This window comes from Bos grunniens, chromosome 25 (assembly GCF_055505025.1).
Source record: "Bos grunniens cultivar Pamir isolate PY7600 chromosome 25, Bosgru_T2T1.0, whole genome shotgun sequence".
Lineage (NCBI taxonomy): Eukaryota > Metazoa > Chordata > Mammalia > Artiodactyla > Bovidae > Bos > Bos grunniens.
The window spans coordinates 32,214,323-32,234,444 of NC_141189.1; the positions used below are offsets into that span (position 1 = coordinate 32,214,323).

At 35.3% G+C, this 20,122-nt stretch overlaps 2 protein-coding genes across 5 annotated transcripts in view; one reads left to right on the forward strand and one right to left on the reverse strand.

The window, feature by feature from the left end:
- GSPT1 (G1 to S phase transition 1) overlaps positions 1–17,958 on the forward strand; it is a 29,776-nt gene extending 11,818 nt beyond the window's left edge. For 2 of the 4 annotated variants that reach the window (XM_086375721.1, XM_086375718.1), the window contains exons 2-15: positions 979–1,023; positions 1,137–1,178; positions 1,906–2,133; positions 2,911–2,944; positions 4,533–4,610; positions 6,407–6,587; positions 7,413–7,567; positions 7,666–7,806; positions 9,070–9,163; positions 9,989–10,069; positions 14,381–14,554; positions 15,390–15,479; positions 15,591–15,759; positions 17,469–17,958. In XM_086375721.1, coding sequence (XP_086231847.1) covers positions 1,157–1,178; positions 1,906–2,133; positions 2,911–2,944; positions 4,533–4,610; positions 6,407–6,587; positions 7,413–7,567; positions 7,666–7,806; positions 9,070–9,163; positions 9,989–10,069; positions 14,381–14,554; positions 15,390–15,479; positions 15,591–15,759; positions 17,469–17,521 — 1,500 coding nt within the window. In that variant the 5' untranslated portion in view covers positions 979–1,023; positions 1,137–1,156 and the 3' untranslated portion in view covers positions 17,522–17,958. The remainder of the gene's footprint in view (positions 1–978; positions 1,024–1,136; positions 1,179–1,905; positions 2,134–2,910; positions 2,945–4,532; positions 4,611–6,406; positions 6,588–7,412; positions 7,568–7,665; positions 7,807–9,069; positions 9,164–9,988; positions 10,070–14,380; positions 14,555–15,389; positions 15,480–15,590; positions 15,760–17,468) is intronic. The other 2 variants (XM_086375722.1, XM_086375719.1) reach the window with 1 other exon arrangement.
- The window catches only part of LOC147345396 (uncharacterized), a 124,864-nt gene that overhangs the window by 93,839 nt on the left and 10,903 nt on the right, over positions 1–20,122 (reverse strand). The window lies entirely within an intron of this gene.

A 20,122-nucleotide genomic window follows, 5' to 3' on the forward strand; every position in this document is an offset into this window, starting at 1 on the left:
CCTCTTGTAGATGCTTTAAAGCAAGAGTACTTAGGTATTGAAGTATTTAGTATAAAAAATAAATGTATGGACTGGGATATTAGTGTATATTTCACATACATCTCTTCCATTACAAACTTCCATAAAGTTTGTAATGTGATAGTTATGGAAACTGGGTTATTGCTTGACCTTAGAATTCTAATATAGGACAAAACTACCCCACTCCAGTACTCTTGCCTGGAAAATCCCATGGACAGAGGAGCCTGGTAGGCTGCAGTCCATGGGGTCGCTAAGAGTCGGACACGACTGAGCAACTTCACTTTCACTTTTCACTTTCATGCATTGGAGAAGGAAATGGCAGCCCACTCCAGTGTTCTTGCCTGGAGAATCCCAGGGACGGGGGAGCTTGGTGGGCTGCCGTCTCTGGGGTTGCACCGAGTCGGACACGACTGAAGCGACTTAGCAGCAGCAGCATCATTATAACCACTTTTTCTGAGATGATGTAAGGGCCTGGATGCATTCCAGAGACTATATACGAATGTCCTTTTCATTTTATTGGTATCGAATAGAATTTATTTAAGGATCTTGATGATAACATGTATTACAGAATCTTAACAAGGACTAATCATTACTTCTTGGGCTAGAGAATCTAGAGTAGTAATGTGTATTTGTTGAGTAAAATCTAATTTGATTTGTGCTGGGCTGCAGGTTACTTTTACAGCATCTGTAAAGGAAAAGTTTATGAAGTAGAGTCAGAGAATAAACATGCTTTTGTGAATACATTTTAAACATTGAAAATGTTTTAAAATTGGCTGTAGTTGGTAGATTTTTTTTAGGTTAAACAGATTTGTCATTTGAAAGCCTGGGTTAGTTGTCATTGTTCTGAATTATTGAGGTTTTTGTTTTGCTATTGAACTTCTGTTTTTCCTGTTTCTTAAAAGATAAGTAAAATGGATGTATAGGTCTTAATTTTTAATAGAGCTTATTTCTGTTAAACAGCACCTGTGGAATCTTCTCAAGAGGAACAGTCATTGTTGTGTGAAGGTAATTTTCTGTGATGTGACTCTTTGAACAACTAATTGAGAAAGCATTAAATTGTCTGTGGTGTGTAAATCTAGATAGTGTTTGGTAAATATATATCTCAATTTCTTGTCTAGGTTCAAATTCAGCTGTTAGCATGGAACTTTCAGAACCTATTGGTAAGAAAATTTCTGACCATATTAATACAGTAATATGAAACTCTTTCAGTCTCAAGATTTAAGGTACAAGTGTTTAAGTGTTATCATTATTATAATGCCTACATTTAAAACTACAGTGAAAACAGTCTTTGCCATTAGGATTTAGCAAGCAGAGCTAATGGGGCATTAACACTGCCATGATAAATTTAGTGATGGCAAATATAAAAGAATCAAATGGAGGAAATGCTAAAGCAGTTTGAATAGGTGTACTTAATTTACGTTTGTGAAATTTTTTTTCCTTTTTGTAATTTTCTTACCCTTAAGGGTTTCATATTCCCAAGGTGTTCAGTAAAGAAGTTCTGCTACTTCCAAAGGAAAAACAGAAATCTAAATCTTTTCACACTTTTTTGTATTCTGATTTTGAACTTCCCCTTTTCTGTCAGGACATCTTGATGCCAGAGTAACTGGGCTGTTGGGAGTGTTAGATGTCCTGTTCATATTTTGTTCATCCTTATGAAGATGAAGCTCCATTAAAATAGTCTCTCCTAATCTGAGTCAGAGCTCTGATGTCACCTGTGAGGCCAGCTTGTATGTTTCTTTTATGAACGAGATTTTCTTGTGTGTCACTAGATGTTAGGATATGGAACTGAATATGTTAAGTTCTGTTTGTTTAAAAGCATCTGTGTTTTAATGTATAGATAGATGATAAACCTTTTTCAGAATACTAAACTAAAATGTTTTATTTCAGTAGAAAATGGGGAGACAGAGATGTCCCCAGAAGAATCATGGGAGCACAAAGAAGAAATAAGTGAAGCAGAGCCAGATGGTGGTTCTTTGGGAGATGGAAGGCCTGCAGAGGAAAGTGCCCAGGAAATGATGGAGGAGGAAGAGGAAATACCAAAACCTAAATCTGTGGTTGCGCCGCCAGGCGCTCCTAAGAAGGAACACGTAAATGTCGTATTCATTGGGCACGTAGGTGAGTTGCACTTGTAGCAATGATAAGAAATGACCAAAGTTACTGAATCCATCAGAGAATATCTTATTTAGCTACCTGAAGTATTTAGTGAAACTGAACTAATCTAAAACGTCTTGATTTTTAACTCAATAGATTTTTTAGCTGGCAGAACATTGCCAGCAGTGTATTCTTGGAAGCTGTGGTGGCATCGTAGCTGGAAGAAAATAAGTATATTTGTATGTGATACATAATTGGTCTGTAGGCCACCGGTGATGGCTCAGCATGTTATAACGTCTGTTAGTTAGTATTTTTTTTTAAAGTCTATTTTTTTGTGTGAAAAGAAAATAACAGAATTATGTCCCCCTTTTTCTTTCCTTTCTCTTATCTCTGCCTTCTTTTGAATTTGATGATAGACCATTCTGCTTTTTATGGTAGCAAGAACTCCTTTGAAATTTGTAAAGGAACACCTATACTGGCTAAAAGTGCAAAGCAGACTACCTAAATGTAGTTCAGGGGTCTTGGCTACTTTAGTTCTCCTTCTGAGGCTCCCCTTGGGTAATTCATATTGTCAGTAAGGTAGTCCTAGGTCACTATAGAGCTGCAGGGGGGGGTCTTAGATTCAAGGAGAGAAGGTAACTAACCGGAACTTCTGACCCAGATTCTATTCTTTGCAGTTGCTTTTGCAAGCTGTAATTAGGTATGTTAAATGGGCCTTTGGTTGTGTTCCTATATAGTCCTTGTGTTTTGGTTTGACTGCGCCTACGGTTTGCCTGTTGTTGATTATGTTGTTACTTTCAGATGCTGGCAAGTCAACCATTGGAGGACAAATAATGTAAGTATATTTTTTGTTAAATACCTTTTGTTATCACTGTAAGACTCTCATGAAACCTTAATTAAAAGTATTTCTAAAAGCTGTCTTTTAGATTTGTTAATAAAAAGTAATACAGAACCCTAATTATAAGAAATTTTACTTTGTTTTAAATATAATTTTCTTTGGAATAATGAATCTGGGGGAACTGGTGTTTCCTTATTCATCAACTCCTTAAATATATGTGGATTTAATCAGAATGTCTGGCTAACATGCTTTTTTTTTCTTTTTTATCATATATAGAAGGTATCTAGGTATGAAAATGCCATGGTTGATGTTTAGTGATGTGTTCTAGAATTGAAAAATATTTTCATTTAAACATCTTTTTAATCTCTCCTAAAGTAGACGCATTTCTTTAAGCTGTTATCTTAAAGGATAACAGAGGGTCTAGAGGGCATATCTTCATTGTCTTGCTTTGTTAAGTAATCTTAATCAGTAAATTTGCCAGTTACTGCTGAAAATTTCTACAACAGATCCTAAAGCAGGCTATTATACAGGAATTCTTACCTAAGACTCTGGGAAGAAGTGGCAGGCCCATTTGATGTTGTGTTTTATGAAAGTGTATATTTTTTGATTTAGATGACTATTGAGAACACCCAGAGACAGAAGCTTAGAACAGGATTTGATTTGGATAGAGTCAAGGGAAGCAGTTGGGTATTATTTAAAAATCATGACCTCATTTTGACTAGTATGTTTTAAATATTAAATAGTAAGACTTAATTGCTTGGATAGCACTTAGAATTCCTTTCTTTTACATTAGTATTTACATTTGCTGTTTGAAAAAAAAACATTTATTTTGAAATAATTTTAGACTTACAGAAAGGTTCCAAAAACAGTAGTGGAATTGTTAGACAATTTTATTCAGCCTACCTTAATGTTAACATACTAAATAACCATTGTACAATCATCCCAACTAGTGAGTTATCACTGGTACAAACTAACTAACTAAACTACAGATCACATTTGGATTTCACCAGTTTTTCAACCAGTATCATTTTTCTGTTCTAGAATTCCACATTACACTTAGTTGTTATGTCTCTTTAGTCTCCTCCAACGTGTGACATTTCCTCAGTCTTGTCTTTCATGACCTTCATAATTTGAAGAGTGCTGTTTGGTTATTTTATTGGATATTCTTCAATTTGGGTTTGACAGTGTTAATAATTAGACTGAGGGTATGCATTTTGGAAGAGAATATCTCAGAAGGTATGTTGTGCTCGTATGAGAGTGCAGATGATTGCAATATTCAGTATGTTTTATCTATTACTGGTGATAAAAGCCATGATTACTTGGTTAAGGTGTCCGCTGCCAGAATTTAGCACTGTAAAGTTATTTTTTTCCCATTATCTTGGGGGAGGTAATCTGAAACTGTAAATGTCTTTTCCACTGAAATTCTCCATGATTTCAGCATCTACCCCAGTGGCACTTGTACTTTAAAGTAGCTTTTTTATAGAATTCAAATTCCCTTCGAGAGCTTTAAAGATTTCCTAACTTCACAACTGAGCAATCCATGAGTAATTAAATGTTTGTTTCTCTTTTCTTTCAACATTTTCAGGTATTTGACTGGAATGGTTGACAAAAGGACACTTGAGAAATATGAAAGAGAAGCTAAAGAAAAAAACAGAGAAACTTGGTAAACTTTTATGACACTATAAGTTACTTTTCAGGAAATGACTTATGCTTTTGTAGTCTACTAACATATAAATTCATAAGAGGAGACTTGTGGGATAAATATAAAGCATCTATTTAATTGAGACATTACCTGGCTACAAAATTTCATTCACAGAATTTATAATAATCAGGAACAGATGTTACAGTGGAATTTGGGGAGAAAGCAGATAACATAATAGTACTTAAGGGTATGGTCATTATGTGAGTAAACCGTTGAAAGATAAAAGAATAGATGGAATAATATATTGACAGTAAGTTGCCTTTGCATGGAGAGAGGGTCAGCTCTTTTCTTCTTTCTAACCTTATCTTATTTTTTCTTAAGTTAACAAGCTTTATCTCAATAGGACATTGGTGGTCTTTTTTTTTTTTTATTCTGTGTTAAGGGGAAAAGTTCCTAATCAATATAATACTAAAAAATGGATTCAGTTCAGTTCAGTCGCTCAGTTGTGTCCAACTTTTTGCGACCCCATGAATCACAGCACGCCAGGCCTCCCACCAACTCCCAGAGTTCACTCAAACTCATGTCCATCGAGTCGGTGATGCCATCCAGCCATCTCATCCTCTGTCGTCCCCTTCTCCTCCTGCCCCCAATCCCTCCCAGCATCAGAGTCTTTTCCAATGAGTCAACTCTTCGCATGAGGTGGCCAAAGTATTGGAGTTTCAGCTTCAACATCAGTCCTTCCAATGAACACCCAGGACTGATCTTCAGAATGGACTGGTTGGATCTCCTTGCAGTCCAAGGGACTCTCAAGAGCCTTCTCCAACACCACAGTTCAAAAGCATCAATTCTTTGGTGCTCAGCTTTCTTCACAGTCCAACTCTCACATCCATACATGACTACTGGAAAAACCATAGCTTAATTGGCCTTTGTTGGCAAAGTAATGTCTCTGGTTTTTAATATGCTGTCTAGGTTGGTCATAACTTTCCTTCTCAGGAGTAAACGTCTTTTAATTTCATGGCTGCAGTCACCATCTGCAGTGATTTTGGAGTCCAAAAAAATAAAGTCTGCCACTGTTTCCACTGTTTCCCCATCTATTTCCCATGAAGTGATGGGACCAGATGCCATGATCTTCGTTTTCTGAATGTTGAGCTTTAAGCCAACTTTTTCACTCTCCTCTTTCACTTTCATCAAGAGGCTTTTTAGTTCCTCTTCACTTTCTGCCATAAGGGTGGTGTCATCTGCATATCTTAGGTTGTTGTTATTTCTTTCTTACTATGAAATACAGATGATGTGATGAGGTAATCTAAATTAACACTGTTACAGATGGTTTGAATTTATATATGTAATTTTATATGGCAAAGAAATAACCAAATAATTCTTAGCAAGTAACCATTGGTTCCAAATGGTGGGTTAGTGGCCTTCACTTTTAGAAGGTACCCTTAGACAGCCTTACTTGTATTATAGTTTGTGCTAGATGATTTTTAAAATGAAATATAAAGGAACTCATTACTTAACTCATAGTGATATTGGCATTGGTACTAAATAGTCTTTCTATGTATGTTGTCATCTTGTTATTATACATAATATTTGCTTACAGAATGTGTAATTGACACTGGATATATATAAAAGCTCTTGAGTGTTTGAATCAGAAGAATATAAGTTTTAGTCATTTAATTTTTACTTCTACCCAGTCCTGTTCATGATTTAAATGTATGTTGAACATAAAATTCTTCTACCATTAATTACATGTTTAATGGTAGAAGAATATTTTTAAAACTCCTGTTCTTACCAGTATTGTTATTTTAAAATTATTTCAGGTACTTATCTTGGGCCTTAGACACAAATCAGGAAGAAAGAGACAAGGGTAAAACAGTAGAAGTGGGTCGTGCCTACTTTGAAACGGAAAAGAAGCATTTTACAATTCTAGATGCCCCTGGCCACAAGAGTTTTGTCCCAAATATGATTGGTGGTGCTTCTCAAGCTGATTTGGCTGTACTGGTAAGGAAAGATGTTTCCAGTTCATCCCTGTATTTGTTCGCAGCCCAACTTGAAATATAAACACTTGGATTTACCTTCTAAAAGCTAGAATTTAGATTACAGTGAACTGTAAAATATACAAAGTTACAGTTTTCACTTTGTTTCACTAATCTGCCCAAGAAATCTTCATAATTTGATTTACTTATGAAAATGTTTCTGCTTTTCTCTACCATTGCTATTATCTCTGTGTCAGAAATTAGTGTCCACTGACTGCTAAACCTAATCCATTTTGTACTCAATCCTGTGAGTACAAAAACGAGTAAGAAATTATCTGTTTAAGATCTTCAGTCATTTTGCAATTTGGGGGTAGTTATTGTACTAGCACTAAATCACATATATGTTTGAAATGTAAAATATAAATTTACATATAAATGTAAAAATAAAATATAAAATATAAAAATGTACTAGATTTTGGAGAATTGGGAATGAGAAGAAACATATACCAAAATTTTTTTAAGTATTTAGACATTGTGACATTCAAAAGTACATATATGCTCAGACGATAAAAGAATCTACCTTCAATGCAGGAGACCCAGGTTCAATCCCTGGGTCAGGAAGATTCCCCTGGAGAAGGCAGCCCTCTCCAGTGTTTTTGCCTATAGAATCCTGTGGACAGAGGAGCCTGTCAGGCTGTGGGGTCACAAAGAGCTGGACACACTGAATGACTAACTCACTCACTTCTATTTTCTTGCAAGATGCTTCTGATAAAACTGAAAAGAAAAATGTTGTATTGCTAGAAGAGTGTACTTGAATGTGTAAGAATAAACTGTTGATTTCTTGGAACAGGTAATCTCTGCCAGGAAAGGAGAGTTTGAAACTGGATTTGAGAAAGGAGGACAGACGAGAGAACATGCCATGCTGGCAAAGACGGCAGGCGTCAAACACTTGATTGTGCTCATTAATAAGATGGACGACCCAACAGTGAATTGGAGCAATGAGAGGCAAGCTTGGATGTCTTAATGTTTGTTCATACTCTGTTTAATGTTGAAACTATAGAGTTCAGTTGCTTTACATTATAATTATTTATAAATATTAATAGATATGAAGAATGTAAAGAGAAACTGGTGCCGTTTTTGAAAAAAGTTGGCTTTAATCCCAAAAAGGACATTCACTTCATGCCATGCTCAGGACTGACGGGAGCAAATCTTAAGGAGCAATCAGATTTCTGTCCTTGGTACATGTAAGTAATCTTTTTAAAAGTTTGTGTCTTATTAAGTAATCTTTTTTTTAAATAATTTTTTGGCTGCACAGCATGTGAGATCTTATTTCCCTGACTAGGGCTCGAATCTGTGCCCCCCTGGATCACTAGGGAAGGCCCAGTGTGTTTATGTGTGTTAGTCACTCAGTCGTGTCTGACTCTTTACGACCCCATGGACCATAGCTCACCAGGCTCCTCTGTCCATGGGATTCTCCAGGCAAGAATACTGTAACCTTTCCCTTCTCCAGGGGATCTTCCCCACCCAAGGACCAAACCAGGGGCTCCTGCATTGCAGGCAGATTCTTCATGGGTTGAGCTACCTGGGAAGCCCAATAATTTAAGAAAATATTGAGTGTAACCTTGGCTTTAAAAATGCCATGACCTTTGTCTTTTACCTGGGTTTTCTTTTTTGTTATTGAGTTGTTAGGGTACTTTATGCACTGGGTACAATTCCCTTATCAGAGACATGATTTGCAAGCATTTTCTCCCATTCTGTGGGCTATCTTTTTACTTTCTTCATAGTGTCCTTTGAAATACAAAAAGGTCTTAATTTTGATGAAGTCTTGTTTATTTTTTCTCTTAATTGTGCTTTTGGTGTCATGCCTAGGGAATTGTTGCCCAATCCAGTCATAAAGAATTAGACCTGTTATTTTCATTTAAGCCTATTGAAGCTCTTAGGTGTGTGTTTCATTTTTGGATTAATGTTTTATAAGGTAAAGTCTTGAATACTTCAGCTTTGTGAGTATTTAAATTGGGAAATGTGAGTCTTTGATTTTTATCCCTCCACCCCCCAAGAATATTTTGCCTTTTTGGGTCCCTTGAATTTCCATATGAACATTGGGATCAGCTGGTCAAATTTCTGCAAAAAGGCAGTGGGACTTTAATAAGAACTGACTGAATTTGTAGATCAGTTTGGGGGGAACATTGCGATCTTGGCAATATTATACTTCCCAATTCACATACTGTATTTTTAAAGGGGAAATTACAGAATCTTGATTTCAGAGCTGGAAAAAGTCCATGAAAAATTAAGTTATATAGTGTGGCTTCTGTTTATTACAACATGTGGGTTATTTGCCATTAAATATTTTTATAAGTTTACAGGGAAACTTTTTCATTATATTGATCTATTATGTTATTTTTTTAGAAAACATTTCTGAGGAATAAGTGAGATGAACTAGATAAAGTTAGAGCCATGTAATTTCTTAAAATTTTAACATTTATGTTGACTCTTTATTATATTCTCAGTGGATTACCATTTATTCCATATCTGGATAATTTGCCAAACTTCAATAGATCAGTTGATGGACCAATCAGGCTGCCAATTGTGGATAAGTACAAGGTACCCAAAATGTTAAAGAAACTGGGTTTTATGGGAGGTGACAAATTATTTTGTGTTCTGTTTTAAACTATGAAATAACTTTAATAATTAACAACATAACACAGGTATCTCTTTAATAAAGATTATGTTATTCAGTGATATAGACCATAATTAAATCAGTTTAATTTGGTTGTTTTTCTATGAGCCAGTGATCATTTTTTGGTGAGAGATTCTTATAAGTAAAACTTCTGAAAGAGTTTCTACATTAAAGTTGATAGATACTGACAGCCTTCCAAAATGCAGTGCTAATTTACATGGCCACCAGCAGCATATGAACGTGTTTACCATAGCCTAACCAACAGTGGATGTAGTCTTTAAAAAATAAGCTTCAAATAAAGAAAAAAATAATAAGCTTCACTATTTTTAACTATGTTTTCAGCTTCATTTTAAGTACTGCACTATCAATATGTAGTATTTTGCTTTTTTTCAAATACATCATTATTTCATTAGCTTCATGCTAAGTTTCTTGAAATTTAGTTTTTAAATAGGGAATGTCTCAGACAGTTTTGAGAGAACCTCAATTTGAACAACAAATTTAGATCTTCAAACGTAAAATTCTGTCTCCTGCAGTGTGTTCTTTTTAAATCCCTAGGCATACTTATTTATTAGTATTATATATATGTATATTTGTTGCCTGTGTCTAAGATTAATCCTAAGGATTCTACCACTTGAGCTAAAGATTTTCTTTTCTGAATAAGCCTTGCAATATTTCACTTTGGGTTGTGGAACTCCTGTATAGTAGTAACAGAAGTCTGACATTTGGTTTTTTATTTTAAATTTAAACAGGATATGGGCACTGTGGTCCTGGGAAAGCTGGAATCAGGATCTATTTGTAAAGGCCAGCAGCTTGTGATGATGCCAAACAAGGTAAGAATTCATAATGCTCTTGTTCATTTAAGTTTTCTCTTGAAAATATTAGTAAGGAATCAGAACTTTTCAATCTTAGGGATTTCATTAAAAGAAACCACTTTTTAAATCCAACATTGGTGGTGGTGGTGGTGGTTTAGTTGCTAAGTTGTGTCCGACTCTTGCGACCCCAGGGACTGTAGCCTGCCAGGCTCCTCTATCCATGGGATTCTCCAGGCAAGAATACTGGAGTGGGTTGCCATTTCCTTCTCCAGGGGGTCTTCCCAACTCAGGGATCGAACCCAGGTCTCTTGCACTGCAGGCAGATTGTTTACCAACTGAGCTATGCAGAGCTAGTTAATGTCAAGTGCAAAATTTAATCAAGAATATGTGGTGTTATTTATTGACAAATGGAGAAGGGACAGTATTGGCACCATGTCAGAGTTAAAAAGTACATCATCATGAGAGCTTCAGTTAGTTATTTTATAGGAAGTAAATGGAGATTTGTAGTGGTTGAGTGATTTGCTTCTGTTAACATTCTAGATTAGTAAGTGAGCCAGGGATGAAAACTCAGGTTTAACGTTAATATAATTAGCTTTCTTTTTTGTACATAGTAGTTATGTTGGATACTATAAAATGTGTCCAAGCTATGCCCCTAATTTATTTGGGGAGAAAGGGATTTTTTTTTTTTTTAATAATAAATGGGTCTTTTCTTGACTCTTAATACCTTATTGTAGTTTCTTCATTATAGCAGAGGGTTTCATTAAATAACATGAAAAAATCTCAATGAACTATATTCCTTTGTGTTATTTTTGACTGGTCAGTTGCTGGTAATTGCAGATGACCTGTTACTAAGAAACTGTTACCTGTTTTCCAGAGGACTTCTCTAACAATCCAAAGATGTTGTTTACGTAGGAAAAGGCCTGAATTATCAGAACCTCCAAATAGACATTTTGTTAGATTTAACTGAGAATTTCTTTACCATGCTTATTCCAGGCAAAGAATATTACAAAAGACAATTGTCAATGTACTGTTGAGTTTTAATTGAAACCTTACAAAGTATACTTTGGGGTTTCTTGATGCCTTATGCATTGGAGATCAGAGTATGCTATCATAGTGTCTTTTCTTTAAGAGGTAATTATGCAGTGATAAACGAGTGAAAATAATGGTCAGTTTGAATCCTTGTATTTTGTCTGTTGAGCAATCACAGAAGTCAAATTTGCTTGTGGAGATGGAAGCAAGGGGCTGGGGGAAGAAGAATGGGGAGTGGATTCTTAATGGGCACAGAACTTCCTTTTGGGGTAATGATGTTTTGGAACCGGATACTGATAATGGTTGTATACCATTGTGAATGTCGATGCCACTGAATTGTATGATGTAAAATAGTTTTAAAAGGTAAATATGAGTATTTTATCACAATAGAAAAGTACTTACTATGGGCAAGTGAACTGAGTGCTGGGCTGTAGCTAAAGGTGAAGAGACTCAATATATTAGTTCTCTTTAGAAACTATCACTTTACACTAATTACTGAACAGTTCAGTGTAGCATATCTTACAGGTGTTAATCAGTCCTTAAGAACTCAGTTTACTTCAGTCCCTGAGTTTCAGTGGAATAGAATTATGTTTTAAAAGATGTTAGACTATGCTGTGCTGTGCTTAATTGCTCAGTCGTGTCCAACTCTTTGCAATCCCATTGACTGTAGTCCACCAGGCACCTCTGTCCATGGGGATTCTCCAAGCAAGAATACTGGAGTGGGTTGCCATGCCCTCATCCAGGGCATCTTCCCAACCCAGGGATTGATTGAACCCAGTTCTCCTGCATTGCAGCTGGATTCTTTACTGTCTGAGCAACTAGGGAAGCCCAGATGTAAGACTATTTTACACTGAAAAATTATAGGTAGGGAACCTACAGAATGGGGGTAATAAATTGTATATCATAAATCTGATAAAGGGGTTACTATCCATAATATATCAAGAACTACAACTGAACAACAAAAAGAAAGAACCTGACTAAAAAATTAGCAAAGAACTTAAAGCAGGCATTTCTCAAAGAAGATGAACAAGTGGCCAACAAACACATGAAAAGAAGCTCAACATCACTAATCATTGCTGCCGCTGCTGCTACTGCTGCTAAGTCGCTTCAGTCGCGTCCGACTCTGTGCGACCCCACAGATGGCAGCCCACCAGGCTCCGCCGTCCCTGGGATTCTCCAGGCAAGAAACACTGGAGTGGGTTGCCATTTCCTTCTCCGATGCGTGAAAGTGAAGTCACTCAGTAAGTGTCCGACTCTTCGTGACCCCATGGACTACAGCCTACCAGGCTCCTCCATCCGTAGGATTTTCCAGACAAGAGTACTGGAGTGGGTTGCCATTGCCTTCTCTGGTGAGATAATGCCTCACAGCCATCTGGATGGCTATTTAAAAAAAAGAAAAACCCAGAAAATAACAAATGCTGGCAAGGATGTAGGGATTTGGAACCCTTTCTGGATTGTTGGTAGGAACGTAAAATTGTGCAGCTGCTGGGGAAGACTTAATGGCATTTCTTCAAAAACAAAAATAATAATAAAAATAGAGTAATCATGATCCAGCAGTTCCACATCTGAGTATACACCCTTAAAAGCTGAAAACAGACCTTGAAGAACCAATGTCCATAGCACCCAACACACGGAAGCAGGAGCAAAGCAGGAGCAAATACGGTGTACACATAAAACGGCGTATCACTCAGCTTAGAAAGGAAGGATATTCTAATATAAGCTACAACATGGATGAACCTGGAGGGCATTACTACTAAGTGAAATAAGCCAGCCAGCCATACATACATAAATCATGTATGACTCTCCACTTTTGTGAAGCACTTTGAGTAGATAAAATCTTTACTACCTCTCAGAAAGTAATTAAAAAATTAATCTTAATTTTTCGTAAGTATGGATTACAGATTTGACTTGCTCTATTTTGTTTAGTTATAAAAGTCTTCATTTAGGGAAAGGAATTGTTACACTGGATTATTTGGGCAAAAGGTAGTAAACATACTTGTTTGGTTATATATGATGGAACTGCTAGTTTCTACCTCTTTATTCCATTACTCTAAAGAATTTGCTAGCAAATATGGCTGTACTACTAGTTTTTGGAATGAATTTCAAGACAGGTATCAGTAAGGTATAAGCTACCTTTTGGGAAAGAAAGCCATTATTTGTGTATGTGTGTGTGTATGTGTGTGGGGGAGAAACTACTGGAGTTTAGCAAATGACAGTTTGTAGAATTCTGGTATGTAATACAATGATTCTGGATTTTCTACTGTTTATATACCATCCAATGAGAAAGTTCACTTTTGTCTTGAAGGTTGTTATTTTGTTTTGTTTTCTGGCATGTGTTTTAAAAATATGAATTATCTCCAAGGGAGGAAATGGAGTAAAATAAGGGACTACTTTGTGGGTATGGCTTTTAACATTTTTCCCCATCTATATGCTTAAAAAATTATTGTAATAAAAGACAAATTTTACCACTATTGACATTTTGTACGTTCACAGTATTGTGCAGCCATCACCACGTCTAGTTCCAAAACATTTTCATCACCCTAGAAGGAAACCTCTACCTATTAAACAGTCAGTGTGCTTTTAAAGCTTAGTTGTTCAAATAACCTTAGAAAAATACATTCTTCAGATGTTTGGGGATTGATAGGTAATAGAAGCTATGTCCGGAAAAGGCAATGGCACCCCACTCCACTACTCTTGCCTGGCAAATCCCATGGACGGAGGAGCCTGGTAGGCTGCAGTCCACGGGGTCGCTAGGAGTCAACATGACTGAGCAACTTCACTTTCACTTTTCCCTTTCATGCATTGGAGAAGGAAATGGCAACCCACTCCAGTGTTCTTGCCTGGAGAATCCCAGGGACAGGGGAGCCTGGTGGGCTGCCGTCTCTGGGGTTGCACCGAGTCGGACACGACTGAAGCGACTTAGCAGCAGCAGCAGCAGCAGAAGCTATGTCTCTTAACTCCTGAAATTTAAGAATAATGAAAGTTATATCTATAAAATTAAAATGATTTATGTTTTAATTTTAGAAAAGTAAGAAAGGTAGATATTCTGTTTGGAAATTATTAGGATGTGATATTTAAAAGATGACAGATAAATCTTTTAATTGGCAGCTTGTAATTCTAGGATATGATTTTCATTAAGTTCATGTTATACAAATGTTACAGAGTTTTAAACTCAAAAGAATTACTTTGGCTAATCAACAACCACAGAAAAATGTGACTTGTAAGTCTTCAGCAAACATTATTTTCCATTCTAAAATGTAGTGAATGTATCAAGTTTTCCAATCTTGGTTTCTTTTTAAGCACAATGTGGAAGTTCTTGGAATCCTTTCTGATGATGTGGAAACCGATTCTGTAGCCCCAGGTGAAAACCTCAAAATCAGACTGAAAGGAATTGAAGAGGAGGAGATTCTTCCAGGGTTCATACTTTGTGATCCTAATAATCTTTGTCATTCTGGTCGCACATTTGATGCCCAGGTAAACCAGATATTGTTGTTATCATGATGACCTTCACTGTCACAATGAGGCTAGGATTTAAATGCCCTTTGTCCTGATAACTGGTGATATGCCATTGTGTGCAGAAGGGGAACTGAAATAGGATAAACCATATATAGAGATCACAACAGCTGTGATGTATATCTCATACCCAAATGGTCTTTGATGGTACAAGTCCTGGGTAGAAAGTATGCATTTTTAGTTTTTATATTCTGTTGATAATATATATTGATACTTAATATTTTGCTTAAAGTGTCTTTATGCTCTACTTTAAGTAGAGCATAGTTGCCTTGGAAGTCATGGTTTGTCTGCTTATTCAGAGCAAGCAAATTTCCAGATAGGAAAACAATTAATTTCTCCATGTTATTAGCAACCTGACTTCCCCAGGAGAATGACAGAGTAAGTTAACTGGTACAACTCACAGAATTTTTGAGTTGTTATATGATGATTAATCAAGTTAGGTTTTTCTGTCAGATACAAGCTTGTTAACTTTGGAGCTTGGATACTGGGAAATGGATAAAACTAAGTTCATATCAGGAGGGAAAATTGTAGCATGTGAGCAGCAGTGAATGCCTTGGTGGAGGAGTATAGAGGAAAGGCTTCCCAGAGAAGAAAGTATGCCTATGTTTTTAAAGTTTGGGCACTTGCCAAGAAGATCTGTAGGATAAGGATATCAAAAAGTCATGCTTTGAGGTAACCCAATCTGACCTATCACTTCCAACACAAAAATAAGTTGCTGCCCTACTGAAATTGTGAGTTACACATTCAATTCTTTTTTTACCTAGGGATAAAGATGATAATTTTTTTTGTTTGACAGATAGTGATTATAGAGCACAAGTCCATCATCTGCCCAGGTTATAATGCGGTGCTGCATATCCATACCTGTATTGAAGAAGTTGAAATAACAGTGAGTTTTAAGATAATTGGGGTTTTTGTTTTAAGACCATTATTCACACTTCTGGTCTTAAAGATTCTTTTATTAGGCATTATTCTAATCTCATCCTTTTTTCTTGGATAGGCCTTAATCTGCTTGGTAGACAAGAAATCAGGAGAAAAAAGTAAGACTCGACCCCGTTTTGTGAAACAGGATCAAGTGTGCATTGCCCGCTTGAGGACAGCAGGAACCATCTGCCTTGAGACCTTTAAAGACTTCCCTCAAATGGGTCGCTTTACTTTAAGAGATGAGGGTAAGCCTTTAAATTGATGTCCAGAGGTTTGTCTAAGGTGCTTAGCTTTGGTAGTTTTCATCTGAGTACAGTGCACATTAGAAGTTCATAGGAAACTTGGATACCTGTTTATAATATATGTTATATATGTTTTATGAGTTGAATGAATTAAACAGACTTGACCATACACTTTAGTAGTAATGCTCTAGATGAAGAACCTTAATCTTGATATTTTGCAGGCAGTAGGTTTTGGGAGTCCTTTTATTTATTGCTAAATAAGACATTTCTATGATAAAATCCTCTCTAATATGTGTGATAAAACCTCATCTTGAAGGACTTTATCCAGTAGAGCAAATTTTTGCTAGTAAGCAAACCTTTGAGGTAGACATGCTTATTTTTTAGAAAAAAATCATTTTAAAATCCAATATGATAAACTTTAACTGCACTGAAATGGGAGGAGATAAAGGAGTACATAGATTGATAGCCTTAATGCCTAATATATTCAAGGTTTAGTATTTATTCATTATATTTTTATAAATAAAAATATTTAAAATAAAAGGTAATATAAAATAAAAATATTTTTATTATATTTTTAATATTTATTATTTATTTCAGGGTTTAATGTTCATGTTCTTGTGTGTGTGTGTCCACTTCTGCCTGAGTGAATTGGAATAGCTGTAATTTTCCTATTTCAAACAGCTATGAAACTTTGGTATCATAGAAACAAAATGACTTTGTGTTTAATAGAACATTTCTCTTATAGAGTATTACTTTAGGTTACTATTTTAAGACTATGGAAGACTTTACATAAAACTTTATGGTTCACTTAAAATACAGAATAGTCAGTTCATATATTAGTTCTAATTCAATTCAGCAAAAACTTTACTGTATATCCACTGAATGTCAGGAGTTGTGCCAAGCACTGGGAATATGATGGATATGGTTACTGAACTTTATTTCAGAGGAAACTATATAAAGATGGTATACATTTAAAGTCATTATCTTAAAAGTCTTCTTGATGATAGTGAAACTGGCTATTGGGGCTTTCCTATTAATATAACAAAATGAGAATTTTATTTAGCAATTAGAAATTAATGTAGCAAGAATTTCTAACTTCAGATTTCCCCCCCCCGCTAAAGAATAGCTTGGCTTTTAGGTTTTTCACAAGACCAAATGGATTTTGTATTTCTAATAATAGGGTCTGAGAGCCCTTTTTAACAGCTTTTATTGAGATAATTTAAATACCGTGAAATTGACCTGTTTGGAGTATATAGTTCAGTGAATTAGTATGTTCAGAGTTGTATAGTCATCACTACATCCTAATTTTATAACATTTATAACATCTGAAAAAGGAACCCAAATACCTGTTTACCAAGTTACCACCGATTATTCTATCCACCTCTGGCCATTGTAGGCAACCATATGTCTACTTTTTCTCTGCCTGCCTTTTTTGGACATGACTTATAAACAGAATCATATAGTTTGTGACCTTTAGTGTGTAGTTTATTTCACTCAGCATGTTTTTGAGGTTCACCCATGCTGTGATATGTATATAATTCATTCCTTTTTATTGCCAAATAATAATTCTACTGTACAGATATATCCATACTTTACTTTTCAGCATAGGTTTTAATTAGTAATTTACATTGTAAAATAATGATAAAGTTTTAATATCTAACATAGCCTTGCTGTTAACTACTGAAAAGGTTTCTTAAAAATTTCATTTCTAGGTAAGACCATTGCAATTGGAAAAGTTCTGAAACTGGTTCCAGAGAAAGACTAAGCATTTTCTTGATGACCCTGCACAATACTGTGAGGAAAATTGACTGCAAAAGCCTACTTCACACCGCCTTCTCTTATTTTCTGCCCATTGACAAAACTCTCCCCATATTTTGCAAAGACAAAATTCACAGCAAAAGTCCACATTATGTCAGCTTTCTCATATTGAGAGCTCTGCTATGCCACTGTTGAATTTTTCCCAAGATTTTTTTCTTCCCCTCTCAAACTCTGCTTCCTTGGACAGATTTGGCAATAGCTTTGTAAGTGATGTGGACATAATCGCCTACAATAATGAAAAACCTACCAGGAATTTTTTTATTTTTCATTTCCCCTTAGGCATACCTAGTCTTTTTCCCCCGAGGCAGATCATTCTGAGTGTGCGAGTGTGTGTGCACATGTTACAAAGACAACTACCATGTTAATAAAATATTCAATTTGAAACCCTTTTTGGTATTTGAATTGCTTTTGAATACTGTTTTTTATCTGGATGTAACATTGTTGCATTAGCTTTTTAACTGGACCAAGTAATCAAGTACATTTTATTACTTGGACTTTTCTAAACTCTTTTCCTCTCCACTACTTAAATGAGGCACTTACAAACCATGTTCAAGTTTGTATTAAAAGAAAGAATTAGATGGAACCCTTCTTTTGATGGTTAATGCATACATACAATATCTTTATGCAACTATGACACTGCTTTATTAGGTCTCTCAGTTATTTTCTGCCAACTGATATTTTAACATGGTTTCTTAAACAAAGTAAGTGGTTTTAAGACACAGGAACAGCATATCTGTAGTTTTCATAAGTATAAAGCATAATGAAATTGTACCCCTACAAAAAATTCCATTAACTTGTTAAATTAGTGGAATTTACAATAAAAACAGCATGTTGAGACCTGGCATAAATGCCTCCTTTAGTATTTATAAGAGCTGCATGCAACTAGTATGAAAACCATATCAATTGCAAGTGCCAGTTCTACAAATTATTCAGTTTATTTATTGTTTATATCAGTAATTTTAAAGGCTGGATGACTCTTGCTGGTTAAAGCTAAATCTCATCCAGTAACTAAATGAATACATATTTAGAACCATCAGAATCTGCACAGGAAAGTTAACAACAAGTAGAATTATGTTTTTCTCGATTATTCAAAATTGTTTTCTTAAATATATGCTGAAATTTGCTAAATTATGATTTGGATGGCCCAGAGTGCAGCACTGTGGTGGTTTTTAGATTGAATCCTGACCTTCTGCTACAACTGTCATGATTTTGAAATTTTTAATGAGAATAAATGGGAAATGGAAGGGATACTTTCAGGGATTTTTTTCTGGGTTTATTGGAAGCCCCACTTTGATTTTGAGTGTTGCCATTTACAGAAGACTTGGCCTCTTTTAGATTGGCTTAATCTCTAAATAAGATACTTTGTAAGTGTGTATCTAATGACATGTCACTTCCCTGTAATCTTCCTGCCTCAGAAAAGAAAAGCCTCCTCTATTTCCAGCCACAAACATAAAAACTAAATCTATCATGTTTTCATAACTGTAAAATTCCCATTCATTTCATGAATGACGCTACAGCTTATGGACAGAGCACAGTTACTGTCCTGCAGTTTCCTATAACTATACTCATGGTTATTAAAGTTGCATGAAATTTAAGTTATACTATGTTTGCAAATCTGGGCTTTTAGTTTTCTGGAATATGTGGGAGCTTTAATTAATATATTATAACTTTTTATACTTCCAAGTTAATAAGAACAAAATACTAGCAATTGCTTGGATTTTAATGAATCTTTAAAAGCTCAAGAGTCACTGAAATTATTTCCAGAGATATATTTCCATTTTTAAATTGAACACATTTTTGAAAAAAAGTTATGTTTGCTATTAAAACAGTTACACTTTTAGAATATTATGTGCATGTTGCCAAGACTCAAAATGACTTGGATATCAACTGTGAAGGGCCTACCTCTAAAAAAATAAAGAGAATAAATATAATTATGAAATAAAACTTTTGATGGATTCTTGCACATTTATGCAAGTAAGATTATTTAGAAGAAACCTCATTGTTAAATTAACCAACACCATGCATTTTTGTGGGCTTTGAAGTTCTGTGGGAAGAATGCTTACTTGATGCATTTAAAAACCTTCATTACACTGCCTGGTTACTTGGATGGGCAGATGTGTCTGAAGTGAACTGGCAGTGTGGGGAGATGTCAGACCTATGAAAAGCAATATACAGATTCCTATGCTGTCATTTTGTCTTCTGCAAGTGCAAGTGTGTTTATATTGTTGACAATGCAAAAACAGGGTAATTGGCTACAGACTTAGGACAGACCTAAACATTTTTCTTTGCTGTCTTTAGCCTAGATATGTTAGAATCACAATTTTCTTTGCATCTTTTTACATTAATGATGTTCTTTATACAGCTTTCATGCTAGATTATTTAATCATAGTTTTTTAAATTAATAAACTTAAGATACTGAAATAAACATTAAATAATTGCCATTTTTCAACCTTTATTTCTTACTATGGGAGAAGGGGAAATAGGTTTCTTGTTTTTAATTTGCAAACATAATTCATCCAGTGAAAATCTATGTAAAATCAAACTAAAA